Source organism: Nansenia antarctica, assembly GCF_963989245.1.
Source record: "Nansenia antarctica genome assembly, chromosome: 13".
Lineage (NCBI taxonomy): Eukaryota > Metazoa > Chordata > Actinopteri > Argentiniformes > Microstomatidae > Nansenia > Nansenia antarctica.
The window spans coordinates 26,993,254-27,013,468 of NC_137683.1; the positions used below are offsets into that span (position 1 = coordinate 26,993,254).

The 20,215-nt window shown below is 45.8% G+C and overlaps 3 protein-coding genes across 5 annotated transcripts; 2 read left to right on the forward strand and 1 right to left on the reverse strand.

Moving 5' to 3' along the window:
- The first annotated feature begins 244 nt into the window (after window positions 1–244).
- Window positions 245–19,352, forward strand: LOC308169233 (Fc receptor-like protein 5). Of its 3 annotated transcripts, none has more exons than XM_080543907.1 (16): window positions 245–431; window positions 1,034–1,079; window positions 1,192–1,306; window positions 2,099–2,140; window positions 3,355–3,663; window positions 3,851–4,138; window positions 4,349–4,651; window positions 4,985–5,260; window positions 5,535–5,837; window positions 6,143–6,424; window positions 6,635–6,937; window positions 7,267–7,548; window positions 7,824–8,126; window positions 8,407–8,685; window positions 8,794–9,042; window positions 19,266–19,352. In XM_080543907.1, exons 3-16 carry the CDS (start codon window positions 1,276–1,278, stop codon window positions 19,271–19,273), a joined length of 3,258 nt encoding a protein of 1,085 aa, XP_080400033.1. In that variant the 5' UTR covers window positions 245–431; window positions 1,034–1,079; window positions 1,192–1,275; the 3' UTR covers window positions 19,274–19,352. The 3 variants fall into 3 exon arrangements, with proteins under 3 accessions (XP_080400033.1, XP_080400032.1, XP_080400031.1); XM_080543906.1 differs by lacking the exon at window positions 19,266–19,352 and adding an exon at window positions 13,328–13,828; XM_080543905.1 differs by lacking the exon at window positions 19,266–19,352 and having other exon boundaries at window positions 246–431; window positions 8,794–9,422.
- LOC308169140 (B-type lectin plumieribetin-like) lies at window positions 16,959–17,580 on the reverse strand. The gene is made up of 2 exons (XM_080543791.1): window positions 17,365–17,580; window positions 16,959–17,242 (listed from the first exon to the last, which is right to left on the reverse strand). Exons 1-2 carry the CDS (start codon window positions 17,452–17,454, stop codon window positions 16,976–16,978), a joined length of 357 nt encoding a protein of 118 aa, XP_080399917.1. The 5' UTR covers window positions 17,455–17,580; the 3' UTR covers window positions 16,959–16,975.
- Window positions 19,285–19,746, forward strand: LOC308169466 (B-type lectin plumieribetin-like; the record flags this gene model as incomplete). Its single annotated transcript, XM_080544148.1, has 2 exons — window positions 19,285–19,359; window positions 19,480–19,746. The coding sequence occupies 2 exons, from the start codon at window positions 19,285–19,287 to the stop codon at window positions 19,744–19,746; spliced, it is 342 nt and encodes a 113-aa protein (XP_080400274.1).
- Window positions 19,747–20,215: the final 469 nt, after the last annotated feature.

Here is a 20,215-nt window from a genome sequence, read left to right on the forward strand (position 1 = left end):
TGGACACGGGCTGTGGAGAGGCTCCCTGATTAGACACGGGCTGTGGAGAGGCTCTCTGATTGGACACAGGCTGTGGAGAGGCTCTCTGATTGGACACGGGCTGTGGAGAGGCTCCCTGATTAGACACGGGCTGTGGAGAGGCTCTCTGATTGGACAGGGCTGTGGAGAGGCTCCAGTTAAGCACACAAGGGCCATAGGAGAATGTGGGAATCCCGCCAGAGCAACAGACACAAGAGATCTGTTTCTCTTCAAGGACAGAAAGAACACAAAAAAATGATGGTGCCTTGAGGGTGAAATATACTAGGTGATGGGAATTAGCTTAGAATTGTCTTTTCATGAATGCAGTATGTTTGTTTTTTTAATAGAATTTGATAGGAATTGATTGATTAGCATAACTATGAAGTGAGAGGACCCACAGTATTTTGACTTCGGTAAGTATTCAGCCCACTCCACATTTTGTTTGTTGTGTAAATATTTAAACAGCTAAATGATTACCTACATTTCAGCTGTATAAGTTTCGGCACAGAGACAGCGCTAGTTTTTTTTTCTCAAATATTTTTAGTATTTTTCTTGAGATTAGGACAATACAACATCCAACAAGAAAGACAGACACACATTAATACCCACATCACAATCTGGGAAAAACTAAACAAAACAAACAAAAAAAACACAGAAAAAAACAAATAAAACAAAACAGCAACAAACAAAACTAAACAAAACAGAACACAAAAAATAAAACAAAAAACAAACAAATAAACAAACAAGCAAAAACACACACAGGTGCTACCAGAGGGCAAGACAAACAAAATACATGTTTACAATATTTTGATAAAGTAAAGATAGGGCATAGGTTGGTTGTGATATATTACAAGTAGAGCGCCTTGTCAGAAGTGTAAATGTCCATAGAGCTCTCTGTATCACACAGAATTCCCCTCGTTAGCTAATAAGTTCCCCTAATCATTTTGCTGGACATATTCCACATTTTGTTTGTTGTGTAAATATTTAAACAGCTAAATGATTACCTACATTTCAGCTGTATAACTTTCGGCACAGAGACCACAGCACAGAGACAGCGCTAGGTAAAGTTGTAAATGACCTGAGAATGAGCATGGATGACAAGAAACTGTCAATATTTGTAATTTTAGACTCAAGCACCCCTTCCCATGCTTCTCTGTCTCTCTGCCTCTCTAGGAAGTGATTGTATGCAGGCTGTGGTTTAGGGAATTTCTGGTCTAAGATAAGACTCTGAAAACAGTCAGTCACTGGCAGGACAGGATGGAACACACTTCACTCTATATCATACTCTGTGAGTACTATGCGTGTGTGTGTGTGTGTGTGTGTGTGTGTGTGTGTGTGTGTGTGTGTGTGTGTGTGCGTGCGTGTGCGTGTGTGTGTGTGTGCGTGTGTATTGTGCATAGTGTGCGTCTCACTATTATGTGTCACGGCTTGGTGAAAAGGTCCGCATGTCGGGAATTGTGAAACCAAACCAAACAAGTGTTGTTGTGGGATATGATGGATATGATGACAATTTAAGCGATGAAGAACCAACGTATTATCATAACCAACAGTTTTACGTTCACTAAATACCTACAGTTTGTTAGCAAACTCGGGTGGGAGGTAGTATTAGTATCTGTGTATTGTCTCGTTTTGTATTGTATTGCAATGTTGCGTCATTTTGCTGTGCCTGCTTATCTTCTATTGTCTTGCTTTGTTTTGTATTGTCATGTAGTGTATTGCCTGTTGTTTTTTTTTTTGTTTTGTGCTTGCTGATGTTTTTAATAACACTACACCATTCATTTTGTAATAGCCTGCTCAGGGACTACAGATGGAAATTAGCTCATGAGCTAACTCTGGCACATTTACATTGATGTGGAAACTGATTGGTTGATTAATGTGCACTGTCCCTGGTAAATAAATAAATACAAATAAATACAAATAAAGAAAGAAATATATTCGTATTTGTCTTTATTTGTCTGGGGGGCGTTTCCCCTTTCATACTCCCTACCCACATCCTCATAAATAGCCATTTGCGGGTGTAATCTTGAGTGATATTTAGAATGTAGTGAGTCTCATGAGTTTCTCTCTCTATGTGTTTCAGTGATGAGTGCTTACATCTACTCTGGACACACTCGATCTGAAGGTGAGTTGGTGATTTGTATCTTCAGATGTTCCATCTTACGTCAAGTTATGATCAGTTATCATTTTCCCAGCTCCACATTCATTATCTATCCTCAGATGTATGGGGAGGGGGGGGACTCGCAGAAATGATTGAATCAAAGTAACAAGCAACACAAAAAACAAGTATTATAATGTATGGTGAGATACTGGATAAACGGGCAGCAGGGATGTACTCGAATACGAAAACGTTATTCAGGAAAGCACAGATAATGCGATAGAAACAGATAGAGATTCTACCAGAAGTTGCTCAAAATAAAAAATAACTGACATGTTGTATATGAGAGCCTCAAGACCAGACTAACCAGACCCAACTGACACTTACTGTACATGACGAGACTAACCAGACCCAACTGACACTTACTGTACAAGACCAGACTAACCAGACCCAACTGACACTTACTGTACAAGACCAGACTAACCAGACCCAACTGACACTTACTGTACAAGACCAGACTAACCAGACACAAGAGCTGTGCATTTCATCCCAGGGCTTCTCATCGATTTCTCATTTTCTTTTCAGGTCCAACTAGGGGAGGGTTGGTGCAGAGGGAGGAGGTTTTGGATGGGGGGAGGCTAGAAATTATGCCAGCAGGGCTATCTGATAGAACTTCAATTCTATTTACTTATTTCAAAGCTGATCTATCCCTAAAAGAAAAACAAAAATCGTCCTGCGATATATACCTAGTTTATGAAATCATGTTAAATGATCACTTCTGAAAGTGTAACCCAGACAAATAGAGCCTATTAATAATGCACTTCCGGTATTATAAATACTTTAGAATGATCCTTAAAATAAGTGAATTAGTACTAAATATTAGAGGCTAAAAATAAGAAGAATACTGAGAGTTCTGCTTCCCCCCCCCTTGTACTGTTTCTCTTGTGTCTAAAAAAATATATATATTTGTAAAAAAAAAAATATATATATATATTCTTCTATCACGACGACTGCCAATGGCCCCTGGCCAGAGCTAGATTACTCTTCCTGCTACGACTGGTGAATTGATGATTCACTTGCTTAGTCAATTGTATCGATTGTAAGTCGCTTTGGAATAAGGCGTCTGCTAAATGCCAAACATGTAAATGTAAATGTAAAATGAAATATAGATTTAAATAATAGATTTGTGGAAGATAGCGTTTGTGTTCTTGCGCTTTACACTTTCACTTGTTCTCTTACAGATGCTAACTATATGAGTCCTCTCCTGAGTGTGTCTCCTGCATGGTGGCTGAATGTTGGAGACTCAGTGACTCTGAGCTGTGAGGCTGAAGACTCGTCTACAGGCTGGAGATTCTACTGGTACAAGGACGTGTACGATGGACAGCGTTACTCCCCAGAGCTGCTACCAGACAGCGAGCGTGGGGCTGGAGGCTCCTACTCTGTCAGCCCTGTTGGTCTGAATCACACAGGGCCGTATTCATGTAGAGCTGGGAGAGGAGACCCAGTGTATTATACAGACTACAGCGATGCTCGTCTCCTCTGGGTAGCAGGTGAGTTACTGATGTACTGTTTCAACTCTGAACTATGACCCTATCTCAGTCTGAACTTTGACCCCGCTCCGTCTCTCTGTCTTTCTGTATTTGGGTGTCTCTCCCCCTCCCCCTCCCCCTCTTTCTCTCTCTTTCTCTCTTTCCCTCCTTCCCTCCCCCTCTCTCCCCCCTCCTCTCTCTCTCCCAGGCCTCTCTCCTCCAGCCTCTCTGACCGTCAGTCCCAACACATCTCAGTTATTTGAGGGTGAGTCTGTCTCAGTGAGCTGTGAGGTGCAGGGGGACTCTACTGGATGGAGAGTGATGAAGTCCACAGAGATGAGTTCAATGAGTTCCTGGCTGTCAGAGTGTCCCTCTTTTAAATCATCAACTGGACCCACATGCACCGTCCCCTCTGTGTTAACCTCTGAGAGTCGAGTGTACTGGTGTGAGTCTGGGTCAGGAGAGTACAGCAATGCTGTCAACATCACAGTGACTAGTAAGCTGTTCTCAGTTCTACAGTAGTTTGGTGTCTCTTAAGTCTCGTTCGCAAGAAAAATGTACTTATAGAAAATCAAAAACACTATTGTTTTTCCCTCCGTTTATCAAACAAGAGTAAGAACAATAAAAACAATAATAGATTTGTGAAAGACAGCGTTTGTGTTCTTGCCCTTAACACTTTCACACTTTCACACCTTTTCTCCTACAGGAAGACCATATCCTGTCCTGAGTGTGTCTCCTGCACGGTGGCTGAATGTTGGAGACTCAGTGACTCTGAGCTGTGAGGTTAAAGACTCGTCTACAGGCTGGAGATTCGACTGGTACAAGGACGTGTACGATGGACAGAGTTACTCCCCAGAGCTGCTACCAGACAGCGAGCGTGGGGCTGGAGGCTCCTACTCTGTCAGCCCTGTTGGTCTGAATCACACAGGGATGTATTCATGTAGAGCTGGGAGAGGAGAAATAGTCTATTATACATACAATAGCCATGCTCATCTCCTCTGGGTAGCAGGTGAGTTACTGATGTACTGTTTCAACTCTGAACTATGACCCTGTCTCAGTCTGAACTTTGACCCCCCCTGTCACTCTCTCCATGTCTCTCTCTCTCCCTCCCTCTCTCAATCTCTCCCTCACTCTCTCTCCCTCTCTATCCTTTTCTCTCTTTCTCCCCCTCTCTCTCTCCGCCTCCTTAACCCTCCCTTTCGCCCTTTCACTCTCTGTCTCCCTCTCTCTCTCTCTCTCCCACTCCTTCTTCTCTCTCCCCCCTCTCTCTCACACCCTCTTTCTCTCTCTCTTTGTGTCTCTCCCTCTCTCTCTCTTTCTCTCTCTCCCCCCTCTCCTCCAGGCCTCTCTCCTCCAGCCTCTATGACCGTCAGTCCCAGCACATCTCTGTTCTTCTCTGGTGAGTCTGTCTCAGTGAGCTGTGAGGTGCAGGGGAACTCTACTGGATGGTTAGTGTTGAGGTTACCAGAGGGTTTCTGGCTGACAGAGTGTCCCTCTGTTGAATCATCAACTGGACCCATATGCGCCCTGCCCATATACGCCAGTGGAGTGTACTGGTGTGAGTCTGGGTCAGGACAGAGTACAGAGTACAGCAATGCTGTCAACATCACAGTGACTGGTAAGCTATTCTCAGTTCTACAGTAGTTTGGTGTCTCTAAATGTTGTTATTGTTACGATGAGTGGAAAGTGATCGTTTTCTCTAAAATGTCCTTCCTTTCCTTCACATTTTGTACGGTCTGGTTTTCATTGACTGCACTAGTTCGTAACATTATAGAAAATCAAAAACACTGTGTTGCTGTGTACCTCCTTTTATCAAAGAAAACGAGCTTGCACTTAACAATTTCACAGCTTGCACTTAACAATTTCACACTTTCACACCTGTTCTCTTACAGGTAAACCCACTCCTGTCCTGAGTGTGTCTCCTGCACGGTGGCTGAATGTTGGAGACTCAGTGACTCTGAGCTGTGAGGTTAAAGACTCGTCTACAGGCTGGAGATTCTACTGGTACAAGGACGTGTACGATGGACAGAGTTACTCCAGAGAGCTGCTACCAGACAGCGAGCGTGGGGCTGGAGGCTCCTACTCTGTCAGCTCTGTTGGTCTGAATCACATAGGGGCGTATTCATGTAGAGCTGGGAGAGGAGACCCAGTCTATGATACACACTACAGCTCTGCTCAGCTCCTCTGGGTAGCAGGTGAGTTATTGATGTACATGTTTCAACTCTGAACTATGACCCTGTCACAGTCTGAACTTTGACCCCCCCCTCTGTCTCTCTCTCTCCTTCTCTTTCTATCCCTCCCCCATCTCTACCCCTCCCTCTCTTTCTCTACCTCTCTCTCTCTCCCTCCCTCTCTCTGTCCTTCCCTACCCCTCTCTATCTATTCCTCTCTCTCTGTCTGTCTCTCTCCTGCCCTCTCTCTCCTGCTCCCTCCCTCCCCCCCTCTCTTTCCTCCTCTCTCCCTGTCACTGTCTCCCTCCCCCCCCTTCTCTCTCTCCCAGGCCTCTCTCCCCCAGCCTCTCTGACCATCAGTCCCAACACATCTCAGTTCTTCTATGGTGAGTTAATCTCAGTGAGCTGTGAGGTGCAGGGGAACTCTACTGGATGGAGAGTGATGAAATCCACAAAGCGCTTCCGGCAGTCAAAGTGTCTCAAAGCGTTTGAAACATCAACTGGACCCACATGCCTGATCCCCTCTGTATCCACCTACTATGACGGTGGAGTGTACTGGTGTGAGTCTGGGTCAGGAGAGTACAGCAATGCTGTCAACATCACAGTGATTGGTAAGCTGTTCTCAGTTCTACCGTAGTTCAGTGTCTCTTAGTCTCATTAAGAAACTGTTCTCATAGAAAATCGAAAACACTGTATTGTCATGTACCTCCGTTTATCAAAGCAAGAGTAAAAACCAAAACAAATAATAATAGATTTGTGAAAGACAGTGTTTGCGTTCTTGCACTTTACAATTTCACACTTTCACACCTGTTCTCTTACAGACAGAACCCGTCCTGTCCTGAGTGTGTCTCCTGCATGGTGGCTGAATGTTGGAGACTCAGTGACTCTGAGCTGTGAGGTTGAAGACTCGTCTACAGGCTGGAGATTCGACTGGTACAAGGACGTGTACGATGGACAGAGTTACTCCCCAGAGCTGCTACCAGACAGCGAGCGTGGGGCTGGAGGCTCCTACTCTGTCAGCCCTGTTGGTCTGAATCACACAGGGATGTATTCATGTAGAGCTGGGAGAGGAGAAATAGTCTATCATACATACACAAGCCATGCTCATCTCATCTGGGTAGCAGGTGAGTTACTATTTCAACTCTGAACTATGACCCTGTCTCAGTCTGAACTTTGACCCCCCCCTGTCATTCTCTCCATCTGTCTTTATGTCTCTCTCTCTCCCTCCCTCTCTCCTTCTCTCCCTCACTCTCTCTCCCTCTCTATCCTTTTCTCTCTTTCTCCTACTCTCTCTCTCCGCCTCCTTAACCCTCCCTTTCGCCCTTTCACTCTCTGTCTCCCTCTCTCTCTCTCCCACTCCTTCTTCTCTCTCCCCCCCTCTCTCACACCCTCTTTCTCTCTCTCTTTGTGTCTCTCCCTCTCTCTCTCTTTCTCACTCCTCCCTCTCCTCCAGGCCTCTCTCCTCCAGCCTCTCTGACCTTCAGTCCCAGCACATCTCTGTTCTTCTCTGGTGAGTCTGTCTCAGTGAGCTGTGAGGTGCAGGGGAACTCTACTGGATGGTTAGTGATGAGGTCCACACAGGGTTTCTGGCTGTCAGAGTGTCCCTCTGTTGAATCATCAACTGGACCCACATGCGCATTCCAGGGCTCTCTATCCACCAGTGGAGTGTACTGGTGTGAGTCTTGGTCAGGACAGAGTACAGAGTACAGCAATGCTGTCAACATCACAGTGACTGGTAAGCTGTTCTCAGTTCTACAGTAGTTTGGTGTCTCTAAATGTTGTTATTGTTAGGATGAGTGGAAAGTGATAGTTTTCTCAAAATGTTCCTTCCTTTCCTTCACATTTTGTACGGTCTGGTTTTCATTGACTGCACTAGTTCGTAACATTATAGAAAATCAAAAACACTGTGTTGCTGTGTACCTCCTTTTATCAAAGAAAACGATTTGTGAAAGACAGCGTTTGTGTTCTTGCACTTAACAATTTCACACTTTCACACCTGTTCTCTTACAGGTAAACCCACTCCTGTCCTGAGTGTGTCTCCTGCACGGTGGCTGAATGTTGGAGACTCAGTGACTCTGAGCTGTGAGGTTAAAGACTCGTCTACAGGCTGGAGATTCTACTGGTACAAGGACGTGCACGATGGACAGAGTTACTCCACAGAGCTGCTACCAGACAGCGAGCGTGGGGCTGGAGGCTCCTACTCTGTCAGCCCTGTTGGTCTGAATCACACAGGGGTGTATTCATGTAGAGCTGGGAGAGGAGACCCAGTCTATTATACACGCTACAGCTCTGCTCAGCTCCTCTGGGTAGCAGGTGAGTTACTGATGTACTGTTTCAACTCTGAACTATGACCCTGTCTCCATCAGAACATTGACCTCCCTCTGTCACTATCTCTCTCTCTGTCTTTGTCTCTCCCCCTCCCCCTCTTTCTCTCTCTCCCTCTCACTCCCTCCCCCTTCTCTCTCTCTTTCTCTCCTCACTCTCTCTCTTTCTCTCTCACTCTTTCCACCACTTTGTCTCTCTCGCTCTCACTCTCTCTCTCTCTCTCTTTCTCTCCTCTCTCTCTCTCTCTGTCTCTCTCTCTCTCTCTCAGGCCTCTCTTCTCCAGCCTCTCTGACTATCAGTCCCAACAGATCTCAGTTCTTTAAGGACGAGTCTGTCTCAGTGAGCTGTGAGGTGCAGGGGAACTCTACTGGATGGAGAGTGAAGACGTTCACACAGATTTTTCACACAGAGTTTCTCTCTGTTGAATCATCAACTGGACCCACATGCACCCTCCTCCCCTTTTTATCGCAATACCGTGACGGTGGAGTGATCTGGTGTGAGTCTGGGTCAGGAGAGTACAGCAATGCTGTCAACATCACAGTGACTGGTAAGCTGTTCTCAGTTCTACAGTAGTTTGGTGTCTCGTTAAGAAAATGTTCTTATAGAAACAGAACAGAACATCGACAGTGCAGCTCCTGCTCCTGTGTCTATACAGATGGTGCTGTGATCCTAGAGAGCGCCGCCCTGCCTGTGACTGAGGGAGATGCTGTGACTCTGCGCTGCCGATCTCAGGGAACTCCTCCCTCTGTCCTCCCGGCGGATTTCTATAGAGATGGATCCTTCATCAGGGCTGGGAGGACAGGAGAGATGACCATCCCTGCAGTGTCACAGTCAGATGAAGGATTCTACAAGTGTAAAAGCTCTGACAGAGGAGAGTCACCAGAGAGCTGGCTGGCAGTGAGAGGTGCCATTCCTATATTCCTATCAGAATTATGAAATATAAATGTCTGGCCTAGTGGATAGTTAGTTGGGCTGGTGATCAGAGAAGTGATCAGAAGGTCATGAGTTTAAATCCCACCTGGGGCCACCACCACTAGTGAGCCCTTGAGTAAGGTGGGGTAGTGGTGGTCTAGTGGATAGTGAGTTGGACTTGGGATCGGAAGGTTGTGAGTTCAAATCCCGCCTGAAGCCACACCACTACTAGTGTGCCCTTGGGTAAGGCACTTAGCCCTCAGTTACTCCAGGGGGAATGTCCCTGTAATTCGTAATTGTAAGTCGCTTTGGATAAAAGCGTCTGCTAAATGGCTAAATTAATTAAATAAAAGTAAGGCACGTAGCCCAAAGTCACTGTTCTGTCCCTGCAATCTCTAATTGTGTCTGCTAAACTGTAAGCACTCCTACTCCTGTCTACACTTCAGCTAGCTGACCCTCCTGAACACTCCCCTGTCTACACTGAATACAACATGGCAGCCACATACACTCAGGGAAGTTCTACTGTAGTATGGGGCCATAGATGCTACAGGTCTCACCCCTCTGGTGTCAGAATGGGAACACTGCCCTCTGGTGTCAGAATGGGAACAATTTGACAGTTGTCGTTTCTAGGTTCGCGTTGCTAGGATCATGTGTATTACTTAATAGTTTTAACTGGTAATTACCCAGTATTTACTAAGAAACTATGAGGTAACTTTGTGGAAAGAAGGGCTTCTGTGGTGCCTCAGTGAGTTCGTCACCATGGTAACTACCTGGTGTCGAATGAATGAATGAATGGTCTTTATTGTCATTGATATAGTACAGGTACCATACAACGAAATTTGGGAGGGGGGGCTCCCCTGGTGCTAGGAAAACAAAAACAAAAACAAGAAGGGAAAAGAGCTGGTTTACATAAATAAAGGCTATGTACACTATCCACTATACTATACTATACAAATAAAACACTGTGCTGTACTCTATGCTATGCTATACCTATTCTAACATTTCCTATCTCTGAACCTTATGTACCCGAGGGTTGTCATATTGCACATAGTGTTATTGCACATTCATTTAAAGTGTCGCAGTTTGCAGGTTTGAAATGTTCACAGTTGTGTTTCAGTATTGCACATGATTACAATCTAGTAGCTGCCATCAAATTGTCTAGATTGTCCAGGGCCTAGAACCTAGGTCTTTGCTGTGGATCTGAATGGCCCAGGATCTGAATGGCCCTGGGGTAGAAGCTGAGCTTCAGTCTATTTGTCCTTGCGAACATGGTCCTGAACCGCCTGTCCGAGGGCAGCCGAACAGAGTGTTCGTTCCCAGGGTGGGATGGGTCCCTGGAGATCTTGGAGGCCTTCCTGAGGCAGCGTGTGCTGTACAGCTCTTCCAGAGAGGGGAGGGGGGCGCCGGTGATCTTCTGGGCCGATCTCACGACTCTCTGTAGCGCTTTCCTCTCTGCGGCTGTGCAGCTGGAGAACCACACGCAGATGCAGTAGGTGAGGATGCTCTCCACTGCGCAGCGGTAGAAGGTCACAAGCAGCTCCTGTCTGATGTGGTATTTCCTGAGGACTCTCAGGAAGTAGAGCCGCTGTTGTGCCTTCTTGATGATGGCTGCTGTGTTGGTCTTCCAGGACAGGTCATCCTGTATGTGCACCCCTAGGAATCGGAGGGTTAAGACTCTCTCCACGCTCCCTCCATCGACGAGCAGGGGCTGGACCTCAGATTTTTTCCTCCTGAAGTCCACGATGATTTCCTGGGTCTTTGACTGGTTTAGCAGCAGGTTGTTAACCTTGCACAGCTTGCCCAGCTGCTCCACCTCATCCCTGTACGCCACCTCGTCCCCCCTCCGAGATGCAGCCCACCACGGTGGTGTCGTCTGCAAACTTTACGATGGAGTTGCTGGGGTGGACGGGGGTGAAGTCGTAGGTGTAGAGGTTGTAGAGGATGGGGCTTAGCACGCAGCCCTGGGGGGACCCAGTGCTGAGTCTGAGGGCTGTGGAGGTGTGGGAGCCCACCCGCACCCTCTGGGGGCGGTCAGACAGGAAGTCCTTGATCCATGCACAGATAGAGTGTGATAGTCCCAGGTCTAGTAGTTTGGTCACTAGCCTGTCTGGAAGGATGGTGTTGAAGGCAGAGCTGAAGTCCACAAAGAACAGTCTCGCGTAGCTGTTTCCCCTCTCCAGGTGGGATAGAGTGGAGTGGAGAGTCGTCACGATGGCGTCCTCTGTGGACCTGTGGGCTCTGTAGGCGAACTGGTATGGATCCAGGTTGGGCGGGAGGCGTGTGACTATGTGGGCCCGGACTAGTTTCTCGAAGCACTTCATGATGATTGGTGTGAGTGCCACCGGGCGGTAATCGTTTAGGCAGCTCACCGTGCTTTTCTTCGGGACTGGGATGATAGTTGAGGTTTTCAGGCAGGGTGGGATGGTGGCCTGGGACAGGGACTGGTTGAAGATGTTGGTGAAAACCCCGGCCAGCTGGTCGGCGCAGTCCCTCAGCACCCGTCCCAGGACGCCATCCGGCCCTGGGGCTTTTCTGGGGTCCACCACCTTCAGCACGCATCTCACTTCATGCTCTGTGAGGGTGAGGCTGCTGAGAGCTGGAGAGAGTGGTGTTTGTGTTGTGGTTACCTCTGTTCCCCCCTCGTCGAACCGGGCGTAGAAGGAGTTCAGCTTTTCCGCCAGCAGGGGGTCGTCCTCCGCGGCTGTGAGCCTGTTGGCTCTGAAGTTTGTCATGTGCTGAACCCCCTGCCACACCCGCCTGGAGTCGTTGCTCAGGAAGCATTCCTCAATCTTCTCTCTGTGGTCTGCCTTGGCCTCCCGGACGCTTTAGGTTAGCCCTGGTGGTGCTGTACAGCAGTGTGTCCTTCGCTGAGTAGGTGTTGTCCCTCTCCTTGAGCAGTTTTTGGACCTTCCCAGTCATCCATGGCTTCGTGTTGGGGTAGACCCGGACACGTTTGTCCACGGTGGCTGAGTTGGTGCAGTTCACTATGTGGTTCAGAAACGACGATGTGAACTGTTCCAGGTCCTCATGCTCATATTCCTGCCATGAGGTGTCATTCAGGCAGATCTGCAGTGGCGCGGACCCTGCTGGCCAGGTTCTGACAGTCTTAGTGGTGATGGGAGCACTTTTTCTCATGGGAGTGTAGGCTGGGATCAGGAGGATTGACACGTGGTCAGACATGCCTAGATGAGCTAGCGGTCTAGCCTTGTAAGCAAGCTTGATGTTGGTGTATACCTTGTCCAGTGTTTTTTCTCCTCTTGTTGCACATTTAACATGCTGATAGAACTTGGGTAGTACTACCTTCAGGTCAGCATGATTAAAGTCCCCGGCGATTATATGTACTGCCTGTGGGTCTGCACTCTGTCCACCACTGATGACGTCATGTAGCCGCGCCAATGCTAAGCTAGCATCTGCGTTAGGTGCGATGTAAACAGATGTTATGTACACCGCGTTGAATTCCCTCGGGAGGTATGTGGGTCGGCATTTAACAGTCAAGTATTCCAGGTCTGGGGAGCAGTGGCTACTTACAGTTTTCGTGTTTAAGCACCAGCTGTCCTTTGTAGATATAATGAGGCCGCCTCCGCGCGTCTTCTCACTAAGCAGCGTCCGGTCCGCTCTGTGTAGAGTGCGGCCTTCTAGCCCGACCGCGGAGTCGATGATGGAGTCGTTGAGCCAGGTCTCTGTGAGAATAATCACACAGCTGTCCCCCACGGTGTTGTTGGTCGCTACCTGCAGTCTCAGTTCGTCCATCTTGTTAGCCAGAGACCTTACGTTGGAGAGGAATATACTCGGCAAAGCAGGCTTATCCAGGCTTCTCCTCGGCCTAGCTAGCAGGCCTCCTCTGCGGCCTCGGCGTTGCTTACGATCTCGACGCCGTCGCATGCGCCTGAGGGTTGGGATAGCGTACCATTGTTCACCCGGTGTCCGAGCGATATCGTGTGGGATGTTTTGCTGTTTCAAGAATTCTGCTGTTACTGTCCTCTCGTTTTGCGCACCAACTTCTAGTAAGTCTAGTCTGCTGTAGGTACTATTTACACAACAGTTCCCTATAAGTACTGACATAAAAATGTACATACAAATGTGTTTAAAAACGCTAAAAAGCACCGACGTCGGTAGCCCCTCCAGCCTCGCGTGTAATCGCGCCGCCATCATGAGATTGGCACACAGAGGGGCTTGAGTCAGTGAATCTAAAAGAAACAGAGCTTCTTTGAATATCACATTTTATTTCATATCAGTCATCATATAAAATCATGTTATTTTATTTCTGTGTTCAACAGCTCAGCCTGATGAAGAGAAGCAATGATGTCATCACCATGTCAGATTCGGATCCTCAGGAGTAGCTTAACTGTTTTTAACTGTCATAGATTTTTTAGGAATATAACTTGTGAATGCCTCATGAATTTACTTCAACTAACCCCATCAGAACCCAACATTTAAGGTTGGTTACTTGTTGTAAATGGACTGCACTTATATAGCTCCTTATTAAGCGCTTTTCAATGGCCTCTCATTCACCCATTCACACACCAATGGCTGTAAGCTACCATGCAAGGCGCCGGCCTGCTCATTGGGAGCAATTTGGGATTCAGGGTCTTGCCCAAAGAAACCTCGACATGTGGCCAGCCGGGAATCGAGCCACCGACCTTGCGATTTGATATGCATTGTTTTTTCATTAGATTATAATAAAGATATATTTTTCAATGTTGCTTTTTAGAGGAATTTTACAATATCTTCTTTTTCCATGTATATGCAGAATAAAAATAAAATAGAAAATAGAATAAAGCAGAATACAAAATCAACAATAAAGCAGAATACCAAATCAACAATCAACAGTTCTGGTATCTTGCTGATGTGTTCAAGCACCTCAACACATTAACTGCGACGAACGCAGCATGTCAACTATAGTCTGGGAAAAGTTTAGTAGGCAGTATGCGGTATATACTCATTGAGTATGTACTGTAGTATGCAGTATGCTAGTAGCCATTTCGAACACAGCCTTAGATAGGCCAAACTACCACTCAAAAAAGGGTTTTCATAAATAATAATATAAAGCTTTTGGCGGCAACAATAACCATGATTAAAGTCTAAGGAAATACCAAAGCCTAACGTAGCCTTATGCACTAAAATATAATTTTCGATAGCGGTAAGTGCCTAAATGGGTAGAAAAGGCAGAAAATTAGTCACATTAAAAGACAACATTTGGCAGAAATTACACATTTTATTTGATATTTCTTAAACATTTACAGTATCAGTCCTTTCCCATCATGTCAACAATTACACTGTCCCATAGCACTTAACAAAACAACTGCAGTGGGGCAGCAAAGAAGAGAAAATGTCTAATAAAACACAACAACATTGTGCTGTACTCCATCTAGCAGGAAGAACTGAACTGTGTGATAGCCCTGTTGCCCAAATAACTTAATACACAGCCCGTTAGGGGGTAGCCACACAACTATTCTGAACACCACTGTGGACCTGTGAATATCAAACTCAGTGTTGGATCCCAAACATCTTTGTCCTCTGAGTAACCTCAACCACAACCTGACCAGTACAGTTATGAACTGAAACAACCCTTATTTTTATTTTGACTTCATTATGTATACTACTTTGTATAATGCACTGTGTGTGTGTGTGTGTGTGTGTGTGTGTGTGTGTGTGTGTGTGTGTGTGTGTGTGTGTGTGTGTTTGTAAAGCCTGGTACACACATAAAGATAATCTGGCCGATTTTGGCCTAATTTCCCCCTTTCCGACCAAGGACAGCAAACGCCCGATTATCGGATGGCTCTAAAGATTATCCTACAAGATTATCCTGTGGTGTGAGGTGTGTTAAGAGTCAATTTCTCCCGACAATCTGCTCGGAAAATGGTCGGGGCCGACGATCGCAAATATTAAACGTGTTCAATATTTACGAGCAAAAGTCTTGTTGTGTGTGGTCAAAACTGACAACTCCTGAGTCACTGACTCTGTGGATTGTGACGTGGAATGGAATGTAGCCAATCAAGAAGCAAGCTGACTGACGCACTTTATTTGCCCGGTCGCACATGGCTGCCTCGTACAGGTCAGTCAGGGTACTACTACCCTGATCACGCAAGATTTCTGACTTGGGGGACGAGACTCTACTGTCGTAGGACAGATCTTTATGTATGTCGTGTGCTGTATTGGGAATATCGGAGCACACCACACACAATACGATAAAAACTTTTCAATCCATGATTTTTTGTCTTCATGTGTGGGGTCTCTCTCAGATAAAAAAAAATCTGTTAACATTTAGAAAATCTTTATGGGTGTACCAGGCTTTAGGGATGGACGGCTTCCATGAAACCGTTAATGAAAATGACCGCGGTTTCCCATTCAAAATGACATTGTTGAGCCGCCAATTTCAAATAAGACACTGGCGATCAAATAACAAATCTATTTACATGTTTTTTTCTACATCCATAGCTTAGGTGGGCTTTGTGTCTTTCTTTATGTCACTAGGTGACACTGTTGCACCTTGGCTGTACAACCATACTGGGACACATGTTTGTCAGGACACAACAAACAGTAACGATTTTGTCAAGGAGTGTCATCTCCTCACCCTCACAGCAAAGCACCATACTTATGGGTATTGTCTTGTCCAATATAGTGTACTTGTTGCGTATAGAACCGATCACCCTCCACATGGATTCTGAGATGAGCTATCTGTCGTATTTGTTCCACATCTTTTGCATCCATCTGACATCGTCCTTTTGTGAAGGCAGGGATCTTGACCTCTGCACACATCATTCCCACACTGTCCTTGATGTCAAAACCGCGATCAGCCAACACCAATTCACGAGGTAACAGTTTGTCAAGCACGCCACTGTTCTCTGTTATCAGTTTACCACTGGCCCGCCTGCCCGCCCTCCCCATCCCTTGGAAATGAATTACATGGCTCCTTGAGGTGTGATACCAATGAGGTATTTCATTGTGTGATGGTGTTTGTACTGGGAAAATGACTGTGCTTGTGCTTTCAGATTGGGTGGCCTCTCCATACAGACTTTAAAACAGTCCAAACTAATCGCCATACGGTTCCCAAAGGCCTCCACAAATTGATGGGGCATTGAGTCCTGCAAACACTCTCTCTCTGGCCAGTGAATTAAGTCGTGCATTCAAAACATTAAAGGTGTCAGTGAATGTGGTGGAAACAGTTTTTCGGTCTACGCGAAACAGGTGAGCAATGTGTTGGATGGATAGATCCAGCCACAGGCGCATGAGAGACATAACAAGCATCTGAAAGGGTGACAATATTCTGTTTGTCTGAGGTAGGTAGGGCATAAAAGAGTTTAACACAGCCATTAAAATTGCAAAAAAGCATGGGAGTCCAGTGTAGTACTTGACCTTAACATCACTGTCTTTCAAGAATTGTTCATAAGTTTTCCGCTGATCAAGCTCACATTTCAGTGAGCTGGGCCGCAACTCGGCAATTGTGAAGCCTCGCAAAGTTTGCTCCCTTTTCGTTCTCTCATCAGACATGGCAGCACTAACAAGAGGCAAGACTGGCAGCAGAGAGAATCCCAAACCTCACCAAGTCAAAACATTGAACTTGTTTTGCAGTGAGAACCAAAATATTATCTCAGTGAAAGGCATTCATTCTACATCGGAGATTAAACCAGATTTAATTTCCCACTTTGTTCCAGATGCTGGAGCCCACTTTGCTCCCCTTTCTCCAAGTTTGCTCCCTTTTCGTTCTCTCATCAAACTCATAGGCAGAAGAGAATCTTTCTCCCCCTTATTCATTTTAATACAGCCATCGCATACTTCAGATAGATCAGAGTCATTAAAGACAACACTAGTAGATACAATTTTTAAAAATATTTATTGAACATTGAACAAGGGAGATAACATAACATAGCACTAGATGGAATGTGCGGTCATCGTTCCTCTCCCTGGTCGAGCTGCGGTCAGACTTATTGCTTGAATCCCTTGTTCTGGGCAGAGGACCAAACCTCCTCTCCGTCCCTCTCCACCACCATGGTGCCATCGTTACGCAGGTAGAAGTGGGCCATCTTGAAGCCGCCAGCCTGGGTCTTGGTGTGCCACATCATCTTGTTGTCCTTCTTGTACATGGCGAAGTTGCCGTCCTCCTGCATGCACAGGCGGTGGGCTTCGCGCTGGCCTCCGGTCTCGGAGTTCCACACGGGCTTCCAGTTGTAGATGACGAAGTTGCCGTCCTCCTAGAAAGACAGATAGGATGGAAACATGGGTGTAACTGTGCACTGCAATGCTCCAACCTTATGTGTAAATGATAATAGTATTAGTATTATAGTATAGTATCGTTCAGGCTCCAGACACTCACCTGGAAACAGGCCTTCCACTCTTTGTTGTTGGACATGAGGTAGTCTCCCTTACGGAGCTCGTCAAACTTGGACATGTAGTTCCTGCTCATGATTCTGCAATGACAAGTTAGGTAGATCACTAAATAAGCTTGAAGGAACTTCTTCTACTGTGAGCTACTGAGTTACACACATGGAGAGAGATTGCTGATTTGTTTTTTGTTACAAAATACATGTAACATGAACAGAATATGAACAATGTGGAAGTAACTCTCCACAGATAAAATATGTGTTGGAGACAGTGAAGACAGAGCAGATTTTCAATGAAGCAGAGAACTATAATAACACAGATATAACACAGAAACTACTGCCACACAGTTCTGATACTATTGCAGAAAGAGGAGAGAAATCATGTATCATGATTCAGCTTCACAGACCAAGAGAAGAGAACTGTAAAAGACAGAGCGACAGATCACAGTTCTGATACTCACAGGCCGGCTGTGGAGTGGATGTTGAGTCTGATGAGTTTGCAGCTCGAGGTGAAGTGTCGTCTCCTTCAGAACCAGCAGCTTTTATAGCCAGAACCAAGAGAGGAGCCCTTTGATGGAGAACACCCTCTCTCTCAAGCCATAATCAAATCTCTTCTATCACAAGATAAGTCAATTGAGGCCATTTGTAAAATATACCACGGCTCCTTTATTCTGCAAAACCAGCTTGTGAATGTGAAGAGGGGCCACAGCTTGAATCCTTCACAGAACCAAAACCAATCACAGAAAGGTGCAGCTAACCACATAGCGAATGTCTTGTTTTGCTTAAAGAGAGATGGGAAAGTGAATACATGTTTGTGCTTATTGGAGACAAGCTGGTATGTCTTTGCTACAAGGCAGTGCCCAAGGAATACAATTTGGTGTCGAAGTGCCGCCGTAAATTGTATTCCTTGGGCAATTGCCTTGTGTAATCTAATCTGTAAGTAATCTAACTATATACCAGAGAAAAATATGTGTGTCTGCCTGTCTGAAGCCTCTTTTCTCCTCATTGGGTTGACCAATCCATCTACCCTAACCCTAACCCCTAACCCTAACCCTCAGATCGTGATCAACATTTGAGGGGGTCTTCCTAGCTCCATGCTACACCTCTCCACCAATTTCTTTTGAAAATCTGTACCGGTAATTGTGCATTTGTTTTTTTTAAACAGTCGCAATAGCACCACCTATTAAATATTTGAAATGTAGGACCATTGTGTTGTGGGAACATAGGGATGACCCAGTTAGCTGCACCTTGCTGTGATTGGTTCTGGTTCTGTGAAGGATTCAAGCTGTGGACCCTCCCACATTCACAAGCGGGTTTTGCATAAGAAAGGAGCCTTGGCATATTTTACGAATTGCCCCCAAAATACACATATCTTGTGATAGAAGAGATTGGATTATGGCTTGAGAGAGAGGGTGTTCTCCATCAAAGGGCTCCTCTCTTGTTTCTGGCTATAAAAGCTGCTGGTTCTGAAGGAGACGACACTTCACCTCGAGCTGCAAACTCATCAGACTCAACATCCACTCCACAGCCGGCCTGTGAGTATCAGAACTGTGATCTGTCGCTCTGTCTTTTACAGTCCTCTTCTCTTGGTCTGTGAAGCTGATTCATGATACATGATTTCTCTCCTCTTTCTGCAATAGTATCAGAACTGTGTGGCAATAGTTTCTGTGTTCTATCTGTGTTATTATAGTTCTCTGCTTCATTGAAAATCTGCTCTGACTTCACTGTCTCCAACATATCTTTTATATTTGGAGTTACTTCCACATTGTTCATATTCTGTTCATGTTACATGTATTTTGTAACAAAAAACAAATCAACAATCTCTCTTTAAATTGAGGCAGTAGAATAAATTCCTTCAAGCTTATTTAGTGATCCACCTAACTTGTCATTGCAGAATCATGAGCAAGAACTACATGTCCAAGTATGATGAGCTCCGTAAGGGAGACTACCTCATGTCCAACAACCGTGAGTGGAAGGCCTGTTTCCAGGTGAGTGTCTGGAGCCTGAACGATACTATACTATAATACTAATACTATTATCATTTACACATAAGGTCGGAGCATTGCAGTGCAGTTAAACGCATGTTTCCATCCTATCTGTCTTTCTAGGAGGACGGCAACTTCGTCATCTACAACTGGAAGCCCGTGTGGAACTCCGAGACCGGAGGCCAGCGCGAAGCCCACCGCCTGTGCATGCAGGAGGACGGCAACTTCGCCATGTACAAGAAGGACAACAAGATGATGTGGCACACCAAGACCCAGGCTGGTGGCTTCAAGATGGCCCACTTCTACCTGCGGAACGATGGCACCATGGTGGTGGAGAGGGACGGAGAGGAGGTGTGGTCCTCTGCCCAGAACAAGGGATTCAAGCAATAAGTCTGACCGCAGCTCGACCAGGGAGAGGAACGATGACCGCACATTCCATCTAGTGCTATATTATGTTATCTCCCTTGTTCAATGTTCAATAAATATATTTTTTAATTGTATCTACTAGTGTTGTCTTTAATGACTCTGATCTATCTGAAGTATGCGATGGCTAAAATGAATGAGTTGGAGAAAAAATTTCTGCTGATGAAAGTGGGAAATTAAATCTGGCATTTCACCAATCTCCCATATAGAATGAATGCCTTTCACTGAGATTATATTTTGGTTCTCACTGCAAAACAAGTTCAATGGCTCTTTTGACTTGGTGAGGTTTGGGATTCTCTCTGCTGCCAGTCTTGCCTCTTGTTAGTGCTGCCATGTCTGATGAGAGAACGAAAAGGGAGCAAACTTGGAGAAAACCAGTAGACCAGACTGACAGAGGTCTAGACCAGACTGATGTGACAGGGGGGTCTAGACCAGA